The 21,281-nt window shown below is 40.1% G+C and overlaps 1 protein-coding gene across 7 annotated transcripts in view; it reads right to left on the bottom strand.

Moving 5' to 3' along the window:
• LOC120560573 (endophilin-B2-like) overlaps window positions 1–21,281 on the bottom strand; it is a 46,586-nt gene that overhangs the window by 5,863 nt on the left and 19,442 nt on the right. For 4 of the 7 annotated variants that reach the window (XM_039803219.1, XM_039803222.1, XM_039803220.1 and 1 more), the window contains 7 exons: window positions 19,375–19,508; window positions 15,686–15,778; window positions 15,564–15,575; window positions 14,048–14,110; window positions 10,897–10,920; window positions 9,767–9,856; window positions 1,663–1,763 (listed from right to left, as the gene is read on the bottom strand). In XM_039803219.1, the coding sequence (XP_039659153.1) occupies window positions 1,663–1,763; window positions 9,767–9,856; window positions 10,897–10,920; window positions 14,048–14,110; window positions 15,564–15,575; window positions 15,686–15,778; window positions 19,375–19,508 (517 nt within the window). The remainder of the gene's footprint in view (window positions 1–1,662; window positions 1,764–9,766; window positions 9,857–10,896; window positions 10,921–14,047; window positions 14,111–15,563; window positions 15,576–15,685; window positions 15,779–19,374; window positions 19,509–21,281) is intronic. The other 3 variants (XM_039803221.1, XM_039803223.1, XM_039803225.1) reach the window with 1 other exon arrangement.

Raw genomic sequence — 21,281 nt, 5'->3', positions numbered from 1 at the left:
GTTTTTCTGCTTGGGTTAGAGATGTGTTAACGTTCAGAAATTTTGAAATGATGCATAAAATTCTGCGTCTGCAGATTCCGTGTGGCCCTGATCATTAGGTACTGTATGTTGATGATCATTAAAAGCAAATAAGGCATATATGAATATATAAATAAAAGTGAAGTAAAACTATCTGAATCACGACATTACATTAAATATTTCCGTCATTTCAATGCTAGTCCTGCTCTGCAAGGTTATACACAGAAATAATAAAATTGTGTACAGTAATAATGCCGTGCCACTTTAGACAAACGTTAGAGGGGTTAAACATGTAGTGCATGTAAAACTTTACTTATTCTAGCAGCAACAAAAGAGCTGTAGCCTATGACTGCTGATATCAAGCTATCCAGATAGGACATTGCAGGCAGGACAGCCGCCACAGTGAGCTGGTTGGATGAAGAGCTGCAGGCGACAGATGCACAGTGCAGTCTTGGTGAACTCAAACAACACCTTTTCCTGTGCCATTTCAGTCCAATAGAAAAGCACTCCAGCTGTGCCTGTCCTGCATCACGGCTCGGATTTGGGTTGTTTACAGTTTGTTCACAGTACACACTGCTCAGTTATCCCAACGTGGACATCCTGACTCAAGATAACTGCACTGCTGCAACCATGTGTCCCAGGAATGCACCAACTTTGTGCATTATTGCTGGGCAATGGATGGATATTACAATCGACATCGATATATGAGGCTAAATATCGTCTTCAATTTTGGATATCCTAATATCGTGATAGGACACAAGTGTTTTCCTGGTTTTAAAAGCTGCATTACAGTAAAGTGATGAACTTACCAGACTTACTAGCTGTTCTATATTCTGCCTTTATCCACTTAGTCGTTGTATCCACATTATTGGTGGTCATTTATTAAAATAATTATTTTGTGAAAGCACCAAGCGTCAACCCTACAATATCGCCGCAATATCAATATCGATGTATTTGGTCAAAATATTGGGATATTTGATTTTCTCCATATCTCCCAGCTCTACTTGTTGGTTTCTATATTCTTGATTGATCACATTTTTAACGGTGAATCAATCCCTGGGTAATCTATACTTGTTTAGGGTCTAAGGACTGTCCTGCCTGAGGTGATACGGCTCAGAATCAGTGAACTCTTTCAAATCACTTCTTAGAACCCTTTTAATAGACTTGCTTTCATTTTGATGTCATCTCTTTTATCTTGTATTGCTCTTCATTTTTTATTCATGTTATTGCTTATATTCATATGCTTATATTTTTTGTCATGTCTTGTTTCTGTTTGTTTTTTTATTTTGTCTTCTCACGCCTATGTTTTGTGTCTTTTGTCTTCTTATCGTCTTCGGTCTTTTTATTTACCCAGATTTTGTCTTGCTATTGTTACGTAGGGGTGTGTGTGTGTGTGCCTCTGCCTCTCTTTTCCAGGCTGGCTGTTAATTGCTGACTGGGTACACCTGCGTTGCGTACACCTGCTCTCTGTTGTTTTATTGACCTCTGGATATCCTGCTTTTGCCTTGCTTTATCTGTCAAAGCACTTTGTAAACTATGTTTTTAAAGGTGCTATATAAATATAAAGACTGTATGAAGATAGACGGCTACCCCTGTTAAGGCCAGTGCAATCACACCATCCACACATGTTATCTCCTGTCTCACCTGGCCAGCTCTTTCTGGAGTTCTTGCATGTGGAAATGACACTGCTTATAGTAAGTTGCCTGGGCCTCCACAAACTCATGCAGGCAGCGCAAGTGGTTCACCTGCAGAAAAGCCACAACACAATAGTCCCTCTTAAAGAAACACAGATTCAAACTCCATGAAGAAGTACTCAGATCCTTTACTTAAGTAAAAGTAGAAATACCTCAAAGTGAAAAATATTCCCAAAGTAAAAGGTGTGGTATACTGTACATTATACTATATCATTTCATAGGATTAATATTACTGATGCATTAATATGTAAGTAACCTTTTACGGTTGTAGTTGGTCATGGTGGAGCTAATTTTAACTATTCTATATGTTGTTGGGTAGAGGTCGACGGATTAATTTCAGTGTGCTCCGGCCCCAAAAAAAACACAACAAACTTTATATTACGTTTGTCAATGTGGACTGCATCAGAGAGATTTTCTTTTTTAGCAATTCTCCACTCCATAAAAAGAATCTTCAACGCATTATTCTAACGATAGGGTTAGAAAATGTGGGCTAAACCTTTGCTGTTCGCAGGAACAGCTGATTATACAGCAAGGCTAGTGATATAAGTGATATTCATGTCATATCTGATCCGTTTTGAATTTTCTTTACCCCACTAAAGTTATCTCTCTCCAGGGTTTCCCCCAAAAAAAGTTGTTAAAAGTGTCTTTTTTCAACAAGGGCCCGCCTGGGGCCAGTCCCACACTGATGGGAGCATTAATGTAGAGCCACATAGTTTCTGTGATACCAAATAATGGACTAAATCGCGAAATTGAGAATTTAAAAAAAGTAGTGCTGTCAGTTAAACGCGTTATTAATGGCGTTAACACAAAACCCATTTTAACGGCGTAATTCTTTTTAATCGCGAGATTAACGTTCTTTTTGGCCTAGCAAACTTTGTAGTTTTTTTTCCACATGCTGTTGCAACAACTAGTAACGTTAGAAAAACTACAACACCACACCGGAACTAGCTAGACCGGAAACAAAACAACAGGCACGCCGCACACACTTGTTTGGGCTTGTGAGCCGGCCAAAGAGTAGTAGGCTAACGTTACGTTTTGAGTGGATGGCGAGCGCGAGAAAGGTTCTGAAAGGTTGTATTCACTGTCTGGGCATGTTGTACAAAAGAAGCGAGCTTCCCTGTTGTCTGAAAATGTCAACAGGCTGTCTGTTTGAGTAACTGGCTCAAAGCAAAGTAGTAGTAGGCTTACCTTTTATTGGTAACCATTACTGTTCATTCTTTCCTAAATAAGAGGCTGGGTTGATGAGCCTCTGGTGAATAAAGAGCAGTAGCCTGACTGCTATGTTCAAAGCAAACTTAAGAAAAAGAAAGTATTAAGCCATGGTATAACTGCACTATAGGCTGAGTCGTAGTTTACCTTACATGTACACTTTGTCATTTTATTTTATATCGCCCTGTATTTTTTCACCCTTTTATTGATGGACAGTGTTACATTGTGTGAGATATTATTTGCTCCAAGTGAGAATGTTGGTGTGAAATTGAACACTACAGTATATGCTAATGTTGTTTTCAATAAAAAAACATTTGCACAAAGTAGTGTTAATTTTGTCACCTATTTTTAATTTAGTCTTAGTCTTGTGCCAACATTTTTTGTTAGTCAAGTTTTAGTTGACTAAAAGTCTCGTCATTTTAGTCTAGTTTTAGTCAAAAGAGAACTCAAGGTATCTTAGTCAAGTTTTAGTCGACTAAAAGTCTCGCCATTTTGGTCAAGTTTTAATCAAAACATTTTAGTCTTTTTTTTTATAAATTATTTCTGATAACCATTTCAGTCAAATAGTTATAAAAATAAATAAATGCTATAAAGTTATATAAATATTGAGCCTCTTCCTTATTTCACTAGTAAACGACAAAAACAACCACTGCATGGGGAAAGGATATTTTACAATAAAATAAATGCAGCATGAAACTGGCGAGGCGTATTTCAAGTGAACGCAACATGTGTTGTTTTTCAGACAACGGCAGCTACAGACTGTCGTACGTCTCGTGTTGGAAATAGAGACAAACCTTTAGACCGTTTAGCTGTCAGCATTTTAACTGTGTTAAATCCAACTGCTAGCTAACGGTATGCTAACGTTACCTGCTGCCAAGCGTAGTGTTAACTAGCACCCCGTGCAGCGATGTTTCGGTTGACTCTAACGTCCGTTTAGGAGCATCAGAGAGAAGCGCAGGCTATTCGGTCCGGTAGATAACGCAGACCTGCCAACCTTGAAAAACTTTTTTGAGTAGCAACTTACTGATTTATTGTCCTGGTTCATGAACATGGCGGCACGCACGTGGAAAAAATGTGCCATTAAATGTCAAATCTGTATACATTTTAAACCCTAGAAAATAATTATGTTCAAGTAGGCTACTTGAATTAAAGGGGTGATAGAATGATTATATAGGGTATTTCACACTGTTCCTTATGGTCTCCTAATGGGGTATGTAACATTGGTTGGGCTGAAAATGGCCTGGTTGATATTTTATGGGCCCTTATGCATCCCTGTGTTTTGGCCCTATTTGTAACAAGAGCTTTTCTTCCAAATATGGTATGGTCATGAATATTTAGATGAGCTGCGCGGTGATTGGTTGAGCGACTTGCCATACGCAGACATTAGAGACGCGCGCTGATTGGTTGAGCGAATCCCCAATACACATACATTAGAGAAGCGACAGAATCTCATATTCCAGACACTGCAATGTTTCATTACCAAATTCACTTCTGAGACTTTTTTTAAGCGAGAAATCAACTATATAAAGCTCAAATATGGGCCGTTTTACAAAAATTGATGGCTAATTGCAAATTTGGTAAGATGTGTCGGACTTTAGGAGCTCCACACAGTCGGACGAGAACGCCACCGGCCCGCGGGCTCCATACCCAGGAAAAGTCACCCTTTGTGGATACTGCATACCGGGGCTCGCGGCCGCTGCCGAAACTATTCTATAAATTAATACATTTACGGTTTTGAATGTCCCAATGTCTTATAAAGCTAACCGTTGTCTGTTGGTTTGATTTTAAAGGCATTTTTTATGAGCAGGCGTCTTTGTAGAACAAGCAGCTGCTTGCTATATGTCCCATTCATTACAATGGGGAAATACCGCAGCTAGCTAGCTACTACATACTGCCATAACTAAATTATATTTACTGTTTGAATTTGCGCCCGCCTTATACAACACATTCCCCAATGTCTTATAAAGCTAACCGTTGTGTCCGATTTGATTTTAAGGCATTTTTATGAACGCTGGCGTCTTTGTAGGACCGAGCAGCTGCTTGCTATATGTCCCATTCATTACAATGGGGAAATACCGCAGCTAGCTAGCTACATTGTCGTCATAACTAAATTATATTTACAGTTTGAATTTCCATCGCCACTTATACAACATCATTCCCCAATGTCTTATAAAGCTAACCGTTGTGTCCGATTTGATTTTAAGGCATTTTTATGAAACCAAAGGCGTCTTTGTAGATCAAACAAACGCTGCTTGCTATATGTCCCATTCATTACAATGGGGAAATACCGCGCAGCTTGCTCACTTCGCATAACTAAAGTATATTTACAGTTTGAATTTCGTCACGGCATGAATATTACAGGTTCCTCAAGGTCTTACAAAGCTTAGCTAACACTTGTCCGATTTCGGATTTCAATTGAATGTATTTTTTGTGAATGTCAGAGTTAGGAGGAGGCGAGCTAGCTCTCATTGATGGACTCCATCTCACCGCGAATCTATCAATGAGACTTCGCGGACAAGAGGCGTTTATTTCCCGATTGTTTGTTTAAATAACTCAACACACATACCCATTATAAGATTAACTGGAACCTGCGGGCTGTGGTAAAAGATTGCGGCGTAAACAAGCTTCGCTGACACTGCGGTCAGGGCGGCGATGTAGCAACCCAGGCAGCACCAACACCGGCACTAAACTCCGACACACAGTCGGAGAAAATTTGCAATTAGCCATCCTTTTTCGTAAAGCGGCCCATATTCGAGCTTTATATGGTTGATTTCTCGCATAAAAAAGTTTCAGAAGTGAATTTTGTAATGGAATAGCAGAGATCTGCATGACCTAGCTAGAATCAGAAGACTACCTGATCTCAGGTCAGTTGTGTAGCCTATGTAAATGTTGGGGCGTGACTGTTCTCTTAAGGTTCCGGATTTTGAGACGCTTACGCAAGCAACTCAGCTTTGTTGGGATTCGCCCGTTTTCAGAGGCAGTTTCAAAATATGAGATTTTCATAGTAAAGGGGTGTCAGTGGGATTTTGAGCTTCTATGTATGTCCTATTTACCCACCAAACTGTCGTTATTCAACTATGACAGGGTAAAATCGGTTTTGCATTCTATCACCCCTTTAAATAAAACATTTTATTTAAATTATCAGTCATATTTAATAGAAATAATTTGACCATAATATAATCCAATAAAATAAATTACACTGCATAATGAGCACTTTCACTTTTGGTACTTTAAGTATATTTTGATAACACTTTTGTACTATTACATATTAGGGAAGATGTTGAATGCAGGACTTGTAACAGACAAGTAATTTGTAAATCTACAACACTGTTTTTTCTACTTTTACTGCAATACATGATGTGAGTAAGTCTTCCACCTCTGGAAAATCACCAACAACAGTCGTGCATGAATACCTGCAGCAGTGTTTAACACTGAACACACAGCTCAGTTCAGCGTTTACTTGCAGCTCTGCTACAGTAGCAGATAACCTTTAACGTTACCTGCCGGTCACATCGTCTCTAAACAGTCCGCTCACAGTGAAGTCCTGCGCGGATCAACAGGTGTTAGGCCGGTTACACACTGGACGCGTCACGCGAGCGTTTCAGCCGCGTGGCGTGTCCGTTTATATTTCGGCTCCCATGTTAACAGGTTAGAGCTTACACACTGCCTGCGTGAGACGCGTGCCTGCTAGAAATAGAACCGACGCCTATTTTTCACGCGAGACGCGAGCGTGTTGGAAGCGTTTCCAGGCAAAATAGAAAAATAGGAAAATATGTTTATATGTCATTTAGACACAAATACATATTAATAAATGGCATGTTGATGTTTGAAAGCCTCGAGGTTTTGACATAAATGCAGATAGGCCTATATGAATGTAATTTTTTTTAATCGATTTTCTAATATTGCACCTGTCAATACAGAAGGAAATATTCTGGAGCCTATTTTGCCGTCAATACTGCCGACGTTGTCTTTGCTGTAATCAGATCAGTATATGTTTAACATGGTATTTAATTTTATCAATGGGAAACATCCATGTGTCCAGACAAGGCTAGCAGCAGCGCCGCGTCAGACACGTTTCTGGTGTGTAAAGACATAGAAAAATCCACGCAGTTGACACGCAGCTGACACGCAACAGGAATGCCACGCTCACGCCACGCCTGCAGTGTGTAACCGGCCTTAGAGTCCGGCGGCTGCTCGCTCTGTTACGCACACCGAGCCGATTGATGCGCCCACAGAGCCAATCTTTGCAGAGGTTACCGCTCGATGTTTGGCTAGCTAATAGGCCTTTAGCCTGTTAGCTTGAGCTTTGTCCGAAGGCGCCGAACGGCCAGCACTTGCATGTGATGCTTTCGTTTTACAATCAGTAGTAGTGTTGACAAACTGAAGAGCCGGTTAATTAACCCGACTCGTGTCACTGAGCCGGGAGAATCGAGTACCATATGTCAATGAACCGACTCACTCCTGTTTTTTTCTTTTACTTCATTCGTGCCGTTGGCATTATATATATGTCAATGGTTGGCCGTTGTGTAGCTGGTATTCTTCTGCTACTGTGTGTGTTGTAATCTAGCTCATTAGCGCCTCCACTGGACTGGAGTGGTGGTGGTAGAATCAATCACGAAATGAGCTACCTAGACCCTATGCCGAACGAGACCGAATGTAACCGTGCAACCGGCCGGCCCGCTCGAGTCTAATGTAACCGTGCAACCGGCCGGCTGCTCGAGTCTAATGTAACCGTGCAACCGGCCGGCCCGCTCGAGTCTAATGTAACCGTGCAACCGGCCAGCCGCTCGAGTCTAATGTAATCAAGCGGTGACTTGGTTCTCGGCAAGTTTGAGTTATTAACCAAACCTTGTTTCTGGTGCATCTTAGAGGATTGTGTTCACGGCAATTCACACATTATCGATGGGGAAGTACAGTACATCACATACAAATACACGTCATGTTATCTTGGTAGTTATGTTAAGTTAAATGTTAGAGAAGTGAATGTTGCTACGTGGTAGCTAGGCTAGGCGGTCACAAGGAGACCGCGCACCAGGCTACTGAACGAGACCGTAAAGACCGTAACCGAGGGTACTGCATGAGTCTATATTCAAACGGGTGTCTAGGTTCTCGGCAAGTTTGAGTTATCAACCGATAGCAGAAGCCTTTATTTCTCGTGCATTTTAGAATTGTGTTCATGGAAATTCATATGCTACATTACCAAGGGGAAAGTATTAGGCCTATATCACATACAAATAAACGTAATGTTATCTTGATAGTTATGTAAAGTTAAACGCGATCACCCCCCCCCCCCCGGCCGCCGCAGAGGGCACACGAACCGGTGACCGAATCTATTAACTCGGTAGGCCAACCAACGACCGTCCGGTTGAACCGACTCCCGTAAAAGAGTCGGTTGTCCCATCACTAATCAGTAGCTGATATCCCCACTTGACATTAGAGGAAGGGACCCGACGGTGTGATTGGTCAAACTCTTCTTCTTTAGTTTTTTTTCCAGCATGCTCGTGGCTGCTACGCTGTTTTAGCTGCCTACTATCATCAAGAGTTAGACTGAGACGGCTACACGTCAACGAGTGAACTCAAAACAGTCAACTGATTTTCGCGTAGTTTAAAGTGACAAATCGTATCACCGTATTTTGATGTCAAAATGCGTATCTACTACACAAAATGCGTACAGGTTGGCAGGTCTGGATAACCTGTCGGTGCCCTAGCACTGGGTCTCAGTAACAGCTGAATATTCTATCTCATGATGAAAAAGTAGAGACGATTGTAGACGAAAATTAAGAGAGATTTTATCTTAGTTTTTATTTTATGCAAAACATTTTAGTGTCGTCTTTTTTCGTCAACAATAATGCATGTTAATTTAGTTTTAGTCAGGGTTTTTGGACATTGGCGCAGTCTCGTCATCGTCTTGTCTTAGTCATGGAAAAAAAGGTCGTTGACGAACATATTTAGTCTTGTCTCGTCTTGTCTGACGAAATTAACACTAGCACAAAGCAAGCCGATCCACTTTTCCATGTTGATAAGAGCGTTAAAATGAGAAAAAATAATGGAATAGATAAAAATGTGCGATTAATTGAGAGTTAACTATGACATTAATGCGATTAATCATGATTAAATATTTTAATCGTTTGACAGCACTAAAAAAAGGCTATAAGACAGACTCCATAGAGCCCTACATTAACTCAGTGCTAAACGTTAACTGGAGATTTGAAAATATGACTACGTCTAAGATTACAATCGAGCCGCCCCACTGTAACTGTAGTTTAAAAAACCTAAGGCCTGGTGGGGGGCAACTTAGGCCCGGTGGGCAACCAGGCTTGCAATACACTGGGGGAAACCCTGCTCTTAAATACATAATGCAAGACTAGCAGCACTTTGTCCATGATACCAGACAGGCAGACATTATTCACGGTTACTTTAACTTACTTAACAATTTGGCTTTCTCTCTTCAAATAATTTATTCATGAAATAAAATCACACACAAGAGTGGCGTTTAACAATGTAAGGAGATGTGCACTTGAAGTAATCCTGGCCAGCAGTGGCGATTTTAGACCCTTTTTAGGGGGGTTCAAGCCCCCCTTAATTTCATCTCAACCCCCCCCCTAAACATTTAAATCAATTTTAGTGCTTCAAATTAGAGTTTGCGAACTTGTCTGTTAGTGACAGAGGGCAAACAATTACAGTTTCAAAGAAACAGGTTTAATATCCTGTTTCGCTGTTGCCAATGCTATGCACCTGTAACCCAGTCAAGGAAACTTTTTATTTACTTATTGTTTACACCTCATTATCATTATCATTTCATTTGAGTGTGTGTGTGTGTGTGTGTTTGTGTGTGGCTGACGTACATGCGTACTACTGATGCCCTCCAAAAGCAGCCGTGTAACCTCTGCTTGGCGGTCAAACTCTGTTTGGGCCACTCGGAGCTCGTGTTCAGCCTGAAACAACAGGAAGAGTATTAGAGACATATTTCCTTAACATCCCTCAGGATACTCGCCACATCAAAAGTCCACACTTGAATCTGATAAATAATGATAAGCTGCAAATCTAATAATAAAAATAAAAATCTGATAGGCCGGGTGATTTAACTGTTACATAAATCAGGAAGTCTCAAAATGTTTTCACTCCACAGAACCCTCAGAAGACAGTTGTTGTACATGTTACATGTAATCTATTTCAAGGAGCATTCATGAGGGAAGACTTGAGTTGTTTTGCTACTGAACGGTTTGTACACTGTACTGTTCTACATGCAGGAGAGGGGTAAGAGTAAAAGCTGATAGGTTAGGAGTTGGATCAAACAAAGAGCTGGTCAGATTGTCTAACACTTTCTGAAACCCCCTTAGCAATTAGTGTGTGTAATCAATCCCCAATTCAAATTCATTGTGTCTGGAATAGGGCCGGGTATCGTTCAAAACGTTTCGATACCGGTACCGATACTAATACTGTGACTTCAAGTTCCAAAATGATACTTTGTTCGATACAAATTTGATTAAACTATTATAACAAAAGAAATTACAACATTACCCTTTACGGCACAAATCTTACTATTTATTTTCCAGCTCCTACTACGTGAGCCGTCTCTGTTTAACGTAGAGTTTTTCCTGCGTGTCTCTACTTCATGTAACATTACACAGCCATTATTAGATCTTGGTAGAAGCATGCTGCGTACTTATTGGCTCACTGGCGCTGATGAGATTTACTCCTTAGGGTATTGAAATTGGGTATTGAATGACGAGGCATTATTCAATACTCAATACTTTAGATGCAATTCGGTCAGTGCCTAAAAAGTATGGAATTCGATACCCAGCCCTAGTCTGGAATTGCCTATTATTGTGACCAATTAAAACAGGTATAAGCACTTTACAGAAAACCAAAAACAGATGGTATGATCTAGTTCAATTGTAGAAAACACTAAGGGCTTAAACCTGGAGACCAGGCAGTGTGACAAAGTTCACAACCACAACACTGACGTACTTACTTTTTCCACTTCCTCACTCCAGAGCTGAGAGGCCAGAGCATACAACAAAAGAAGAAGAGAGAAATATGAGTTACAACAAGGATATTTCAAAAGACCTTTGACTAATGTAATGTACAACAAGTGACTCATTACTAAATGATAAAACCTATTGTTTAATCCCTGGGAGACATCATTTCAGCAGCGGTAGACGTGAAAAGTTTGCAGAATAGTATTTTGGTGGTTGATTTAGTAATGGTGTCCTGAGCACAGAATGAAGTCACACTTTCATTCTAAGCTTCTCTGTTCTTTTTTTTTTGGTAGACGGGCCGAACGTGTGTGCATGTTAGTGCATGTGCGTGCCTCCATTTGAACCCCCCACGGACAGTATGTATTATGGTCACATTCTAGATTCTAGACATTGTTTATGTTGTGTGTTTATATCTGAATATCTGATTTATTGTTGCCTGTATTTTTCAGACTCCCAAATATCGCCATCAGCTTCAAAAATCGAGTTAGGGTTGGGCAATGCTTAAGGGTAAGAAGACACAAGAGATTATGACACGGTTAGACAGCTAATTCTAGAGGACTACAGCATAGACAACTAGAAAATTCCGCAAGAAACATTTGACAGTGTGCCAACTACTTGGTGCACAACCCAGTAACACTGGCTTAAGTTTAATAGAGAGAAAATGCAATGGTGTAAAAATGGAGTAAAGGCAAGCAGATATAAATTGCAGCCACAAGTAGTGTACTAAACAATGACTTGACAATGAATAATTTTGGTTTAAAAATACTGAGCATAAAGAACAGCAGAGAGGTGAACTGGAGTGGTTTGAGAAGTTCCTATGAAGAGTATGGTGTGTGTTTAGTTTTTGTTGTTGTTGCTGCTATGACTATGAACTGACTACAACTGCCCTTACCTTCTGCAAAGGAGCAGAGGAAGCACATACACACATTCACAGCCTATTCATTCATTAACCAGAAACCAACTCTCTTAACACCTAAATGTCATGTCTCAACTATGGCAAATGTCCTGCTTTTTATTTCAATACAATACAATTCCTAATGTGAATCTTTTGTAATGTCTTGTCTATTTCAGCTCTGTTAAGGCACCATTTGTTTTGGCTGATCTCTAGGGGTTTAAAGCAACACCAAAGATTTCTTTGTACCTTAAAATAATGTTTCCAAGTTTTGTCTTCAAGTTTCTTTAGTGTTATTTATGTATTATCTGCTCTAGCTTTTCCAATTACCATATGTGTCTTAGAGACACATATGGTAATTATATTGGTATGGTAATTATACATATTACCATATACACATATGGTAATTATGGTCCAAAATGATGTGAAAAAGACGGAAAACTACCACAAAGACGCCAAACGACCACAGAGATGCAAACAACCCCAAAAAAAACCCAAAACTGACCAAATAGAGAGACAACACGACTACACAGAGACACAAAACCCCACAAAAAGACAAAAAATAAACAGGGAAATTGCTTCTTTTTTTTTTTATTAAAAAACCTCACATTCTTGAGGAAGGAGGCCTAAACCCCTCGCCAAATATGCACACCTAAATTCCCTCAAAGCCAAGGAAAACAGTGACAACGTTGTGCCAAGTACTTTGCTGTGCACAAAAAACTTTAAGTTTTAAGAGGGAATGCTTAACAGAAAATGTGATCAATCAATCTGCGGAAAAACTAAAATTAACAAAAAAAGGCAGCAAAACAAAGAGCTGGATTTTCTAGCTTTAGGAAATGCAAGATTTGCCGATGCCTTAAATCAATAAAAAGTACAGAGATTAAGACGAGTTACTGAACAACAACCTTCTGGGCTGTTAGCCACTTACTGTAATATTAATAGAACGCCAAGATTGACCATTATCACATAATGTCAGACATGACACAGAGGACAGGAATGCAACTCTGAGTTCACCATTCTTCCCAGATGGCAACACCTTCTGACCACATTAATAAATAACAGATTCAAAGCTACTTACAATATGTGACTGGTATGACAAAGTATACCTGAAAGGGCAATTAAGTACCATAATAAAAACCCATAATAACGGCCATTTCATAGCCAGGGTTAGGGTTAGAAACCTCAGTTTAGAAACTTCAAAGTTCTGTACTCGACAATCAGTACATTAATATAGCAGTACACTATAGCTCCAAAGATTAAACTAATGTCAATTATTAAATTAATGGCCAACTAATTTGATAATCGATTAATTGGTTTGAATCAAACAAAAATTCTCTGGTTCCAGCTTGTTAAATGTGAATATGTTCTAGTTTCTTCTCTCCCCTGTGACAGTAAACGGAGTATCTTTGAGTTGGGGAGAAAACAAGACATTTGTGGACGTCATCTTCTGACATTTTAGAGACAAAACAACTAGGGCTGCACCATTTGAGGAAAATATCTAATTGCGATTATTTTGACTGATATGGCTTACGATATTGGAGGGAATGATACATTTTGTATCATTATTCTCATTTCTATTGAAACATTTTTTATTATATTGTCCTTTTTGTGAGGATCTGCACCAAACAAAGGTTTTCTGTAGTCTGTAGGATAGGATTTGTAGACCGGTAAGTCTCTGTAGAACCACAATACTTCATTCAGAATGGTGACATATTTTGCTTTTAACAAAAAAACAAAAATATTGTTAACTGCGATTTGGATATTGCACTAGTCAATATTGCGATTTTGATAAAATTGCATTAATTGTGCAGCCCTACAAACAACTAATCCATTAAATCGAGAAAACAATCGACAGATTAATCAACAGTGAAAATAGTTGTTAGTTGCAGCTCTACAGTAAACAACTATTTGTTATGTAAAGATATAGTTCAGTAATAGCAGCCTGGGCAGAGAATGAAGTCCAACTCCCTCTGTGTGTGTTTAAATCAAGCTTCTCTGTTCTTTGTTTTGTAGCCGGGCCGGCCACACGTGCACGTCACTGTTTGCGAGTGCCTTGTGAGTCGGTATCAAACGCAGAGGGTCATGACAAAATGCTAGTATTTGACAAGTTGGGTCTGTGAGAGCCCCACACCCCCCAGTATTTCAAGTACAGCCCGTTTAAGTTTAAAAGCACTGTGTCTGACTGATCATTATTTTTAAGGGATGATTATACATGTCCAGTTTTGTTTAGTGAGGCATACTTATCTCCTTACCGCAGAGGCACTGGCAGAAAGCACATAGTTGCGGGGTCTGGTCTCCTGAAAATCTGGAGCCATCTACAGAAACAGTGAGGTTATTTAGAATTTATGCTACTGTGTACTCAGTTTAAACATGGCAACCATACTTCAGCACACACTAGAAATGGCAGAAATGCAGACAAAAACAATCAGAAAGCACAGCCGAAATTAAACCATGATCTGGATGAGTTTCACTTTAAAGCTACATCACAGAACTGACTACTGTGAAATGGTCCATCTCTGCATTAGTATCAGTATATTAATACAGTAGGTAATACATCAATATGATATTAATGTCTTCAGACATGTGGCCACCTCTAATAAAGAGGCTTACAGACAGAATACAAAGTATTAAAAACATGACATTAAGTTTATTTTTTCTTTGTCTCTTTAATTTTAAAATTGTTAAATACAAACTTGCCAATTCTTTCTTAATTTAAGTTAAGTTAAGTGCCCAGAATTAGCTTTTTTTTTTTCAATTGAAAAGATAGTATAGGTTTGCAGTTACTGCCTGCCAGCACACTTTTAGATTAGGTGTGTCTAAAGTCCTAAAGGTGCAAAGAGGTGATGCAACACAAACAGCACCACTGAAACTAGTGACCTGACTAATCCACTAGGCTAGTCAGCAGTTAATCATCATGCACATGCTAACATGCATACCGGTCGCAAAAGTCTGACACTGTCAGCCAACAAAATGTGTGACTTTCTTATAATCATACTAAAAACAAAAGTTCTGATTAAAGTCAGACTTTTTTATTCTGTTCAACAGTTAAAAGCAAACTTCAAGAGAAGCAGAGGGGGTTTTGTAGGCACAAACATTCCTAGAACATAGCGAAATGGGGAAGTTACTATGAATTATATAAGGACCTTCTAATTTAGACACACAACAATTTTGCACAAAATGTTTGTGCAACATTAGAAAGGATAAGATGGTGCAACAGGCTGCTGGTTCTTAGGGTAAACCCCTAATGAATGTTAGATGTCCAATCATTTTACCACATAATCCTGTGATTAAAACAATGTGTGTCATTCGTCTTATGTTCAGGCCAAAACATGAGCATGAATCTCCATTGTCGTGTGTCTGTCCCCTAAGGCCCGTCATTACCAATGGTGCCTGATTCCAGAGCATTTACTTGTCTTGCGTAATTTTTTTCCGCCAATAAGAACTCAAATGTTAAGGTAACTTAAACTGAGAAGAGTCAAGGTGTATTGCTTTAACTCTTTGCTCTGTATTGGTTTTGTGTGGGTCTTTCTTCTGCACCTTGTGTCTTTCAGAAGGTTTTGTGCACCAGATTTCATTATTTTTTTCAACTGATTTTTGTCTTGTTTTTTCAGTCCATTGCTTTGCTTTTTTAAATCTTTATCAATAAATTAATAGTTTCTTATGTTATTAACAGAATGGCACAAAAATGTACTCAAAGCAAGTTAGACAGGAAAAACCACCCAACCTGTGCATCATACTGAAAGTCTTAAAAATATATTTAATACTCACTTCACCATCGCACTGCAAGGGTTATGAATACACAGACAGTTAGTTATGGTTAATGCCAAAACCAGCAACTTTTTTTTTTATTACAATGGTGCTGTGGGTTGGGAGGCCCAAAAAGGACTCACCGCAGCCTTAGTCTCAGCCACCTTGGCCTTCTTCACACGGGTTTTACAGGCATCCAGGTCCAGGCGAAGATTCTCCAGAAGACGCCGTTCTTTCTGAAGTAAACACAACGACAAAATCAGGGAGCAGCTGAGCTCAGCTGTGAGGAAGAAGTATTCAGATCCTTTATTAAAGTAAAAGTACTAATCCCACACTGTTTTTAATTACACTTCTAGTGATGAATCGGCAAAGACACGTTTTATTTCTCCGATTCACGGCTTTGTTCTAATGCTGCTGGGCTTTCTTCAGTCTCTCTCTAGCTCGCTTGACCATATAACGTTACCGTGCTTTCGGGCGCTCGTTGAGCCATTTCAACCAGCTGTTTGTAACATTAAAATAAAATAGATTATGGATCATTTCATTTATATATGTGTATATATGGATTTTAATGGGTATACGGATGATTTGTCACAACAATTAAATAAATGCAATACAGGATGTATGATAGGCTATACTCTCATTATTCACCTTATTTATGCAGATGATTTGGTAATCATTTGCCCATATAGTGCTGGGTTACAACAACTTTTGAAAGTTTGTTCTCAGTACGGTGTGGATTTTGATATCAAATATAATGCAAATAAGAGCAATATTATGATTGTTAGAAGTAAAGAAGAAATGTGTATGTCCTGATTTCTTTTTATCTGGTACTGCCCTTGAAGTGTGTGATGAGATTAAATATCTTGACCATCATATTGTTAATGATTTATCAGATGATAAGGACATCAACAGACCGTGTCGCAAGATGTATGATCAGGCTAATGTGCTTGCACGTAAATTTGGCATGTGTTCTGCTAATGTTAAGGTAGCTTTATTCAAAGCATTCTGTACACCACACTGCCCACTTGTGGCGGTCTTACAGAAAAAAGAACACGCAGAGACTGAATGTAGCGTATAATGATGGCATGAGACTGCTTCTGAAACAACCAAGATGGTGAAGTGCTAGTGTTGGTGTGCCTACCTGCTCTGCCTTTATAAGAAACCTTATTTATCGATACATGTGTAGAATGTCTGTCTCAGAAAACTGAATTATACAACCTTTAGCCCACACTGATTTTAGCTCTGTCAGGTATGTATCTAGACTGTGGAGACATTGGCGCTCCTGTTTGTATATTACAGGTGAAGGTTGTTGACCTTTTATTCATTTATATGAATTGTACGGTATATTTATTGCTATATGTTTGTAAATAGTCATTTTTAATGTACTATGGACCTTCCATTTGTGTCCTGAATAAAGTTATTATTAGGGATGCACCGAATATTCGGCCACCGAAAATTTTCGGCCGAAAATGGCCCAAAAGGGCATTTTCGTTTTTTGGCCGAAATACTTTTATCACCGAAAAACAATACGGCCGAAAATGTTGTGATGACGCAAACAGAAACCGCGACCTGCACGTGTATCAGTACCCGATCCGTTCCACCTGCAAAGCGTCTCCTGAGCAAAGAGGTTGAGACGGACCACGGAGTGAAAACAATGAAAAGTGCTCTTAGAGTCTGTCAGCACACGTTTCAGTGAGATCTATTCGGAAAATCTGCACTTCATCGCGACTGTACTTGATCCGCGTTATAAAGACCATTACTTGGATGCGGAAATAAAGCAGGGCGCACGAGAAATAATCCAGGCCGCGATGGATGCGGAGAACCCGCGTGGAGACGGAGCGCGCACGGAGCAGCGCCCGGCGCAGGAGATCAGAGCGCAGAAAAAAAGACTCGTCTCTCTGCACCAGATGAGGGGCATGCACCCTCGTTGTCTGATATGTTCATAGAAATCCTGCAAGAAAGTGCCTCTAATAATAATAATAATAATAATAATAATAATAATAATAACAACAACAACAACAATAGGTAAGCTATTCTGTTCTTAGGCTACTATATACTGTATGTGACTATCAGATTGTAGCCATATTTCTGCTAGATATTGTTATAATTAAACTTTAATATTCATTTATACAATTGCAATGCCTTGATTTTAGTAAAGTTAGTACACAGTCATAGCCATAAATGCAATGGTACTAATAATTGGCATAATTTCTTTCGGTGTTTCGGTTTTCGGTCTTGGTTTCCTCTTTTTTGGTTTTCGGTTTCAGCTAAGAATTTTCATTTCGGTGCATCCCTAGTTATTATTAGTAGTATTATATTATATAGTTTATAGCTGACTTTGCAAGATGACTTCTCCATTGGCTGTTACAGCTTCTGCAACTTGAACAGCTGAGTTGCAGCGTGACCATCAGTTGGCTTGAGTCAAGCCGAGACTGTTTGAGACGATCGCTGTGTCTCTCCATGTTTCAGGCCCCGGCACTAGCTAGCTGTGAGGGACGGTGACTCGCTTCAGTTCGGAGGTCAACACGCATTTTACTCGTTTCGTGTTGTTGGCGACATCGGTTGTTGTGGGTGTATAAACATAAAAAAGTCTAGACCCCAAACATAAGACAACTTCACTTTTTCAGACGTATTTCCAGGGAAAAAAAAACATCTTATATTCAGACCAATACGGTACTTAAGTACAGTAAATATACTTTGTTACAGTAAACAACTGGCTGGAAGCAACCACAACCACGCAATTTACGGCTTAGCATTGAACAATTAAAGGTGCCTTTAAGCGATGTTGGGTGACGTTACTTTTTGTTGACGTTCAAAGTATTGTCAAACAAAAAGGAGGCTAGCTCGCCCCTTCCTCCTCCTCATCCCGTCCCCTCCCCCTCCCTTCCGCGCACTAACCCCCCCCAACCCCCACCCGCAAATCCTTCTTGTCGGTTATTGGCTGTTTGGTGGTGCAGGTTGGCGCAGTTTGTTTTTGTCGCCGTTTGTGGAGCCTGGGCTGTCTACAGAGACCGCCTTTTTTTTTTAACAGTGTGTTCAGGGGACAGGCAGCTAGCAGATAGTAAGGAGATGTTTGCTGTATGTGACAAAAAATGTTGTAGCCTAAAAAAACGTGTGACATCGCTTAGAGCACCTTTAAGGCAGGCTATAACAGGCCCGTGGACCAACACGGCCATAGGCTTCTAAAGACGTGTAGAACACAGTGTCACTGTCATACAAGAATAAAGCAACCATGCTGACCTCTGGTGGCTAAGTTCACATTTTAGAGGTTAAAGGCTCGACTTCTTATAATTGAAAGTTTTACCTTGTGTAAACTGTGAAATTTCGTATTTAAGCGTATTGTAGGTTATGTTTAGGGCAGAGCTGTCCCTCGTGTACCGGAGGTAGAGTTGCTCCCGTCATTCTTCCCCTCTTAGGTGCACAGGGATAACTGGCATAACCCGGATATTCACTTAACCGGTAGTCTCCCATGGCTAGTCCACACAGCATTCATGGATGGGAGAAAAACATGCTGTGATTTATTGGCATTTCTTTAAAAGTCTATTAAAAGAGTATATCATGCAATTTTCATATATGCCTTGGACAATATATGATCAGTTTTGATCATAAAACTGACATGACTAAGAGACTGCTTCCACAGCATAATCCAAATTTGTACAAAATACATTAAATGAAACCACGTCTTCAACATTAGCCGGATACATGAGTCAGGGGGAGAATGCAGAATGCTAGAATGCAACAATCTTTCCCCACATTTCAACATTGACTATAGTGTCAATGCTGAAATGTTTAGTCTACCAATAGTAGAGGGGATGTAGTGTTTCAGACTCACTGAAATGGTTCTCCAGTCTCCTTCCAGAAAGTTCCTGAGGGGGGTAAGAAAGCTGATGGCTGAAGTCTGGAAGAACTCCCGCTCTGCTGCTCCTAATCTTCTCTCACAATCCCCAACCTCCATCAAGGTACTCCCTGCAAGAAACAGATTAGATCAATTCACAACCAACTCTTTATTTCAAATTCTACTCTCTTCCCAGGCCTTAAAACGTCTTCCGCAAGTAGAGTATAGTTGTAGATACTCTAGTGTACGCAACTACTTACGGAAGAAAATCTGCAAAAAATGAAGAAAATAAAGAAAATGTGTAGGGGTCTTATTACTTCTGTTGTATAAATTACAGATTCAGAGGTACACTTTTTATTAAAATTGTGCACAATTCTAGCTCAACTATCAGAAAAGCTAGCTCCTACCGATAAATCCTCTGGCTATGCAGCTCCCTCGCTCTTTATCGTCATTTAAGTGGGCAGAGGACAGATTTTGCTGTTCAAGTCGCAGAGGCTGGTTTTAGAAAGTAAGAGACATCTCCTGTTTCAACAGCCAGAAGTCAGCTATAAACTATAGAAATAAATTGATCAATAAACCATTTTATTTTTATGTTACAAACAGCTGTACAAAATAGCAGAGTTTTAGACAGAGCCTCAACGACCGCCCGAAAGCACGGTAACGATATATGGTGGAGCGAGATAGAGAGTGACTGAAGAGAGAGAGCGCCCAGCGGCATAAGAACAAAGCCGTGAATCAGAGAAATAAAACGTGTTTTCGCCGATTCATCACTAGAAATGCAACTGTAGCAAGCATCTCACAATCACTAACGTTATCCACACTCATATTTACACAAAACAAATTATACAGTGGGCAGAACAAGTATTTGAAACACTGCCGATTTTGCAGGTTTTCCCACTTACAAAGCATGTAGAAGTCTGTAATTTTTATCATAGGTACTCTTCAACTGTGAGTGACGGAATCTAAAACAAAAATCCAGAAAATCACATTGTATGATTTTTAAGCAATTAATTTGCATTTTATTGCATGACATAAGTATTTGATACATCAGAAAAGCAGAATATTTGGTACAGAAACCTTTGTTTGCAATTACAGAGGTCATACGTTTCCTGTAGTTCTTGACCAGGTTTGCACACACTTCAGCAGGGATTTTGGCCCACTCCTCCATACAGACCTTCTCCAGATCCTTCAGGTTTCGGGGCTGTCGCTGGGCAATACGGACTTTCAGCTCCCTCCAAAGATTTTCTATTTGGTTCAGGTCTGGAGACTGGCCAGGCCACTCTAGGACCTTGAGATGCTTCTTACGGAGCCACTCCTTAGTTGCCCTGGCTGTGTGTTTCGGGTCGTTGTCATGCTGGAAGACCCAGCCACGACCCATCTTCAATGCTCTTACTGAGGGAAGGAAGTTGTTGGCCAAGATCTCGCGATACATGGCCCCATGCATCCTCACCTCAATATGGTGCAGTCGGCCTGTCCCCTTTGCAGAAAAGCATCCACAAAGAATGAGGTTTCCATCTCCATGCTTCACGGTTGGGATGGTGTTCTTGGGGTTGTACTCATCCTTCTTCTTCCTCCAAACATGGCGAGTGGAGTTTAAACCAAAAAGCTCTATTTTTGTCTCATCAGACCACATGACTCTCCCATTCCTCCTCTGGATCATCCATATGGTCATTGGCAAACTTCAGACGGGCCTGGACATGCGCTGGCTTGAGCAGGGGGAGCTTGCGTGCGCTACAGGATTTTAATCCATGACAGCGTAGTGAGTTACTAATGGTTTTCTTTGAGACTGTGGTCCCAGCTCTCTGCAGGTCATTGACCAGGTCCTGCCGTGTAGTTCTGGGCTGATCCCTCACCTATCTCATGATCATTGATGCCCCACGAGGTGAGATCTTGCATGGTGCCCC

Source organism: Perca fluviatilis, chromosome 6, assembly GCF_010015445.1.
Source record: "Perca fluviatilis chromosome 6, GENO_Pfluv_1.0, whole genome shotgun sequence".
Taxonomy (NCBI): domain Eukaryota; kingdom Metazoa; phylum Chordata; class Actinopteri; order Perciformes; family Percidae; genus Perca; species Perca fluviatilis.
Note: the sequence above shows the minus strand (reverse complement) of the source record. Positions and strands in the feature narration are given on the sequence as shown.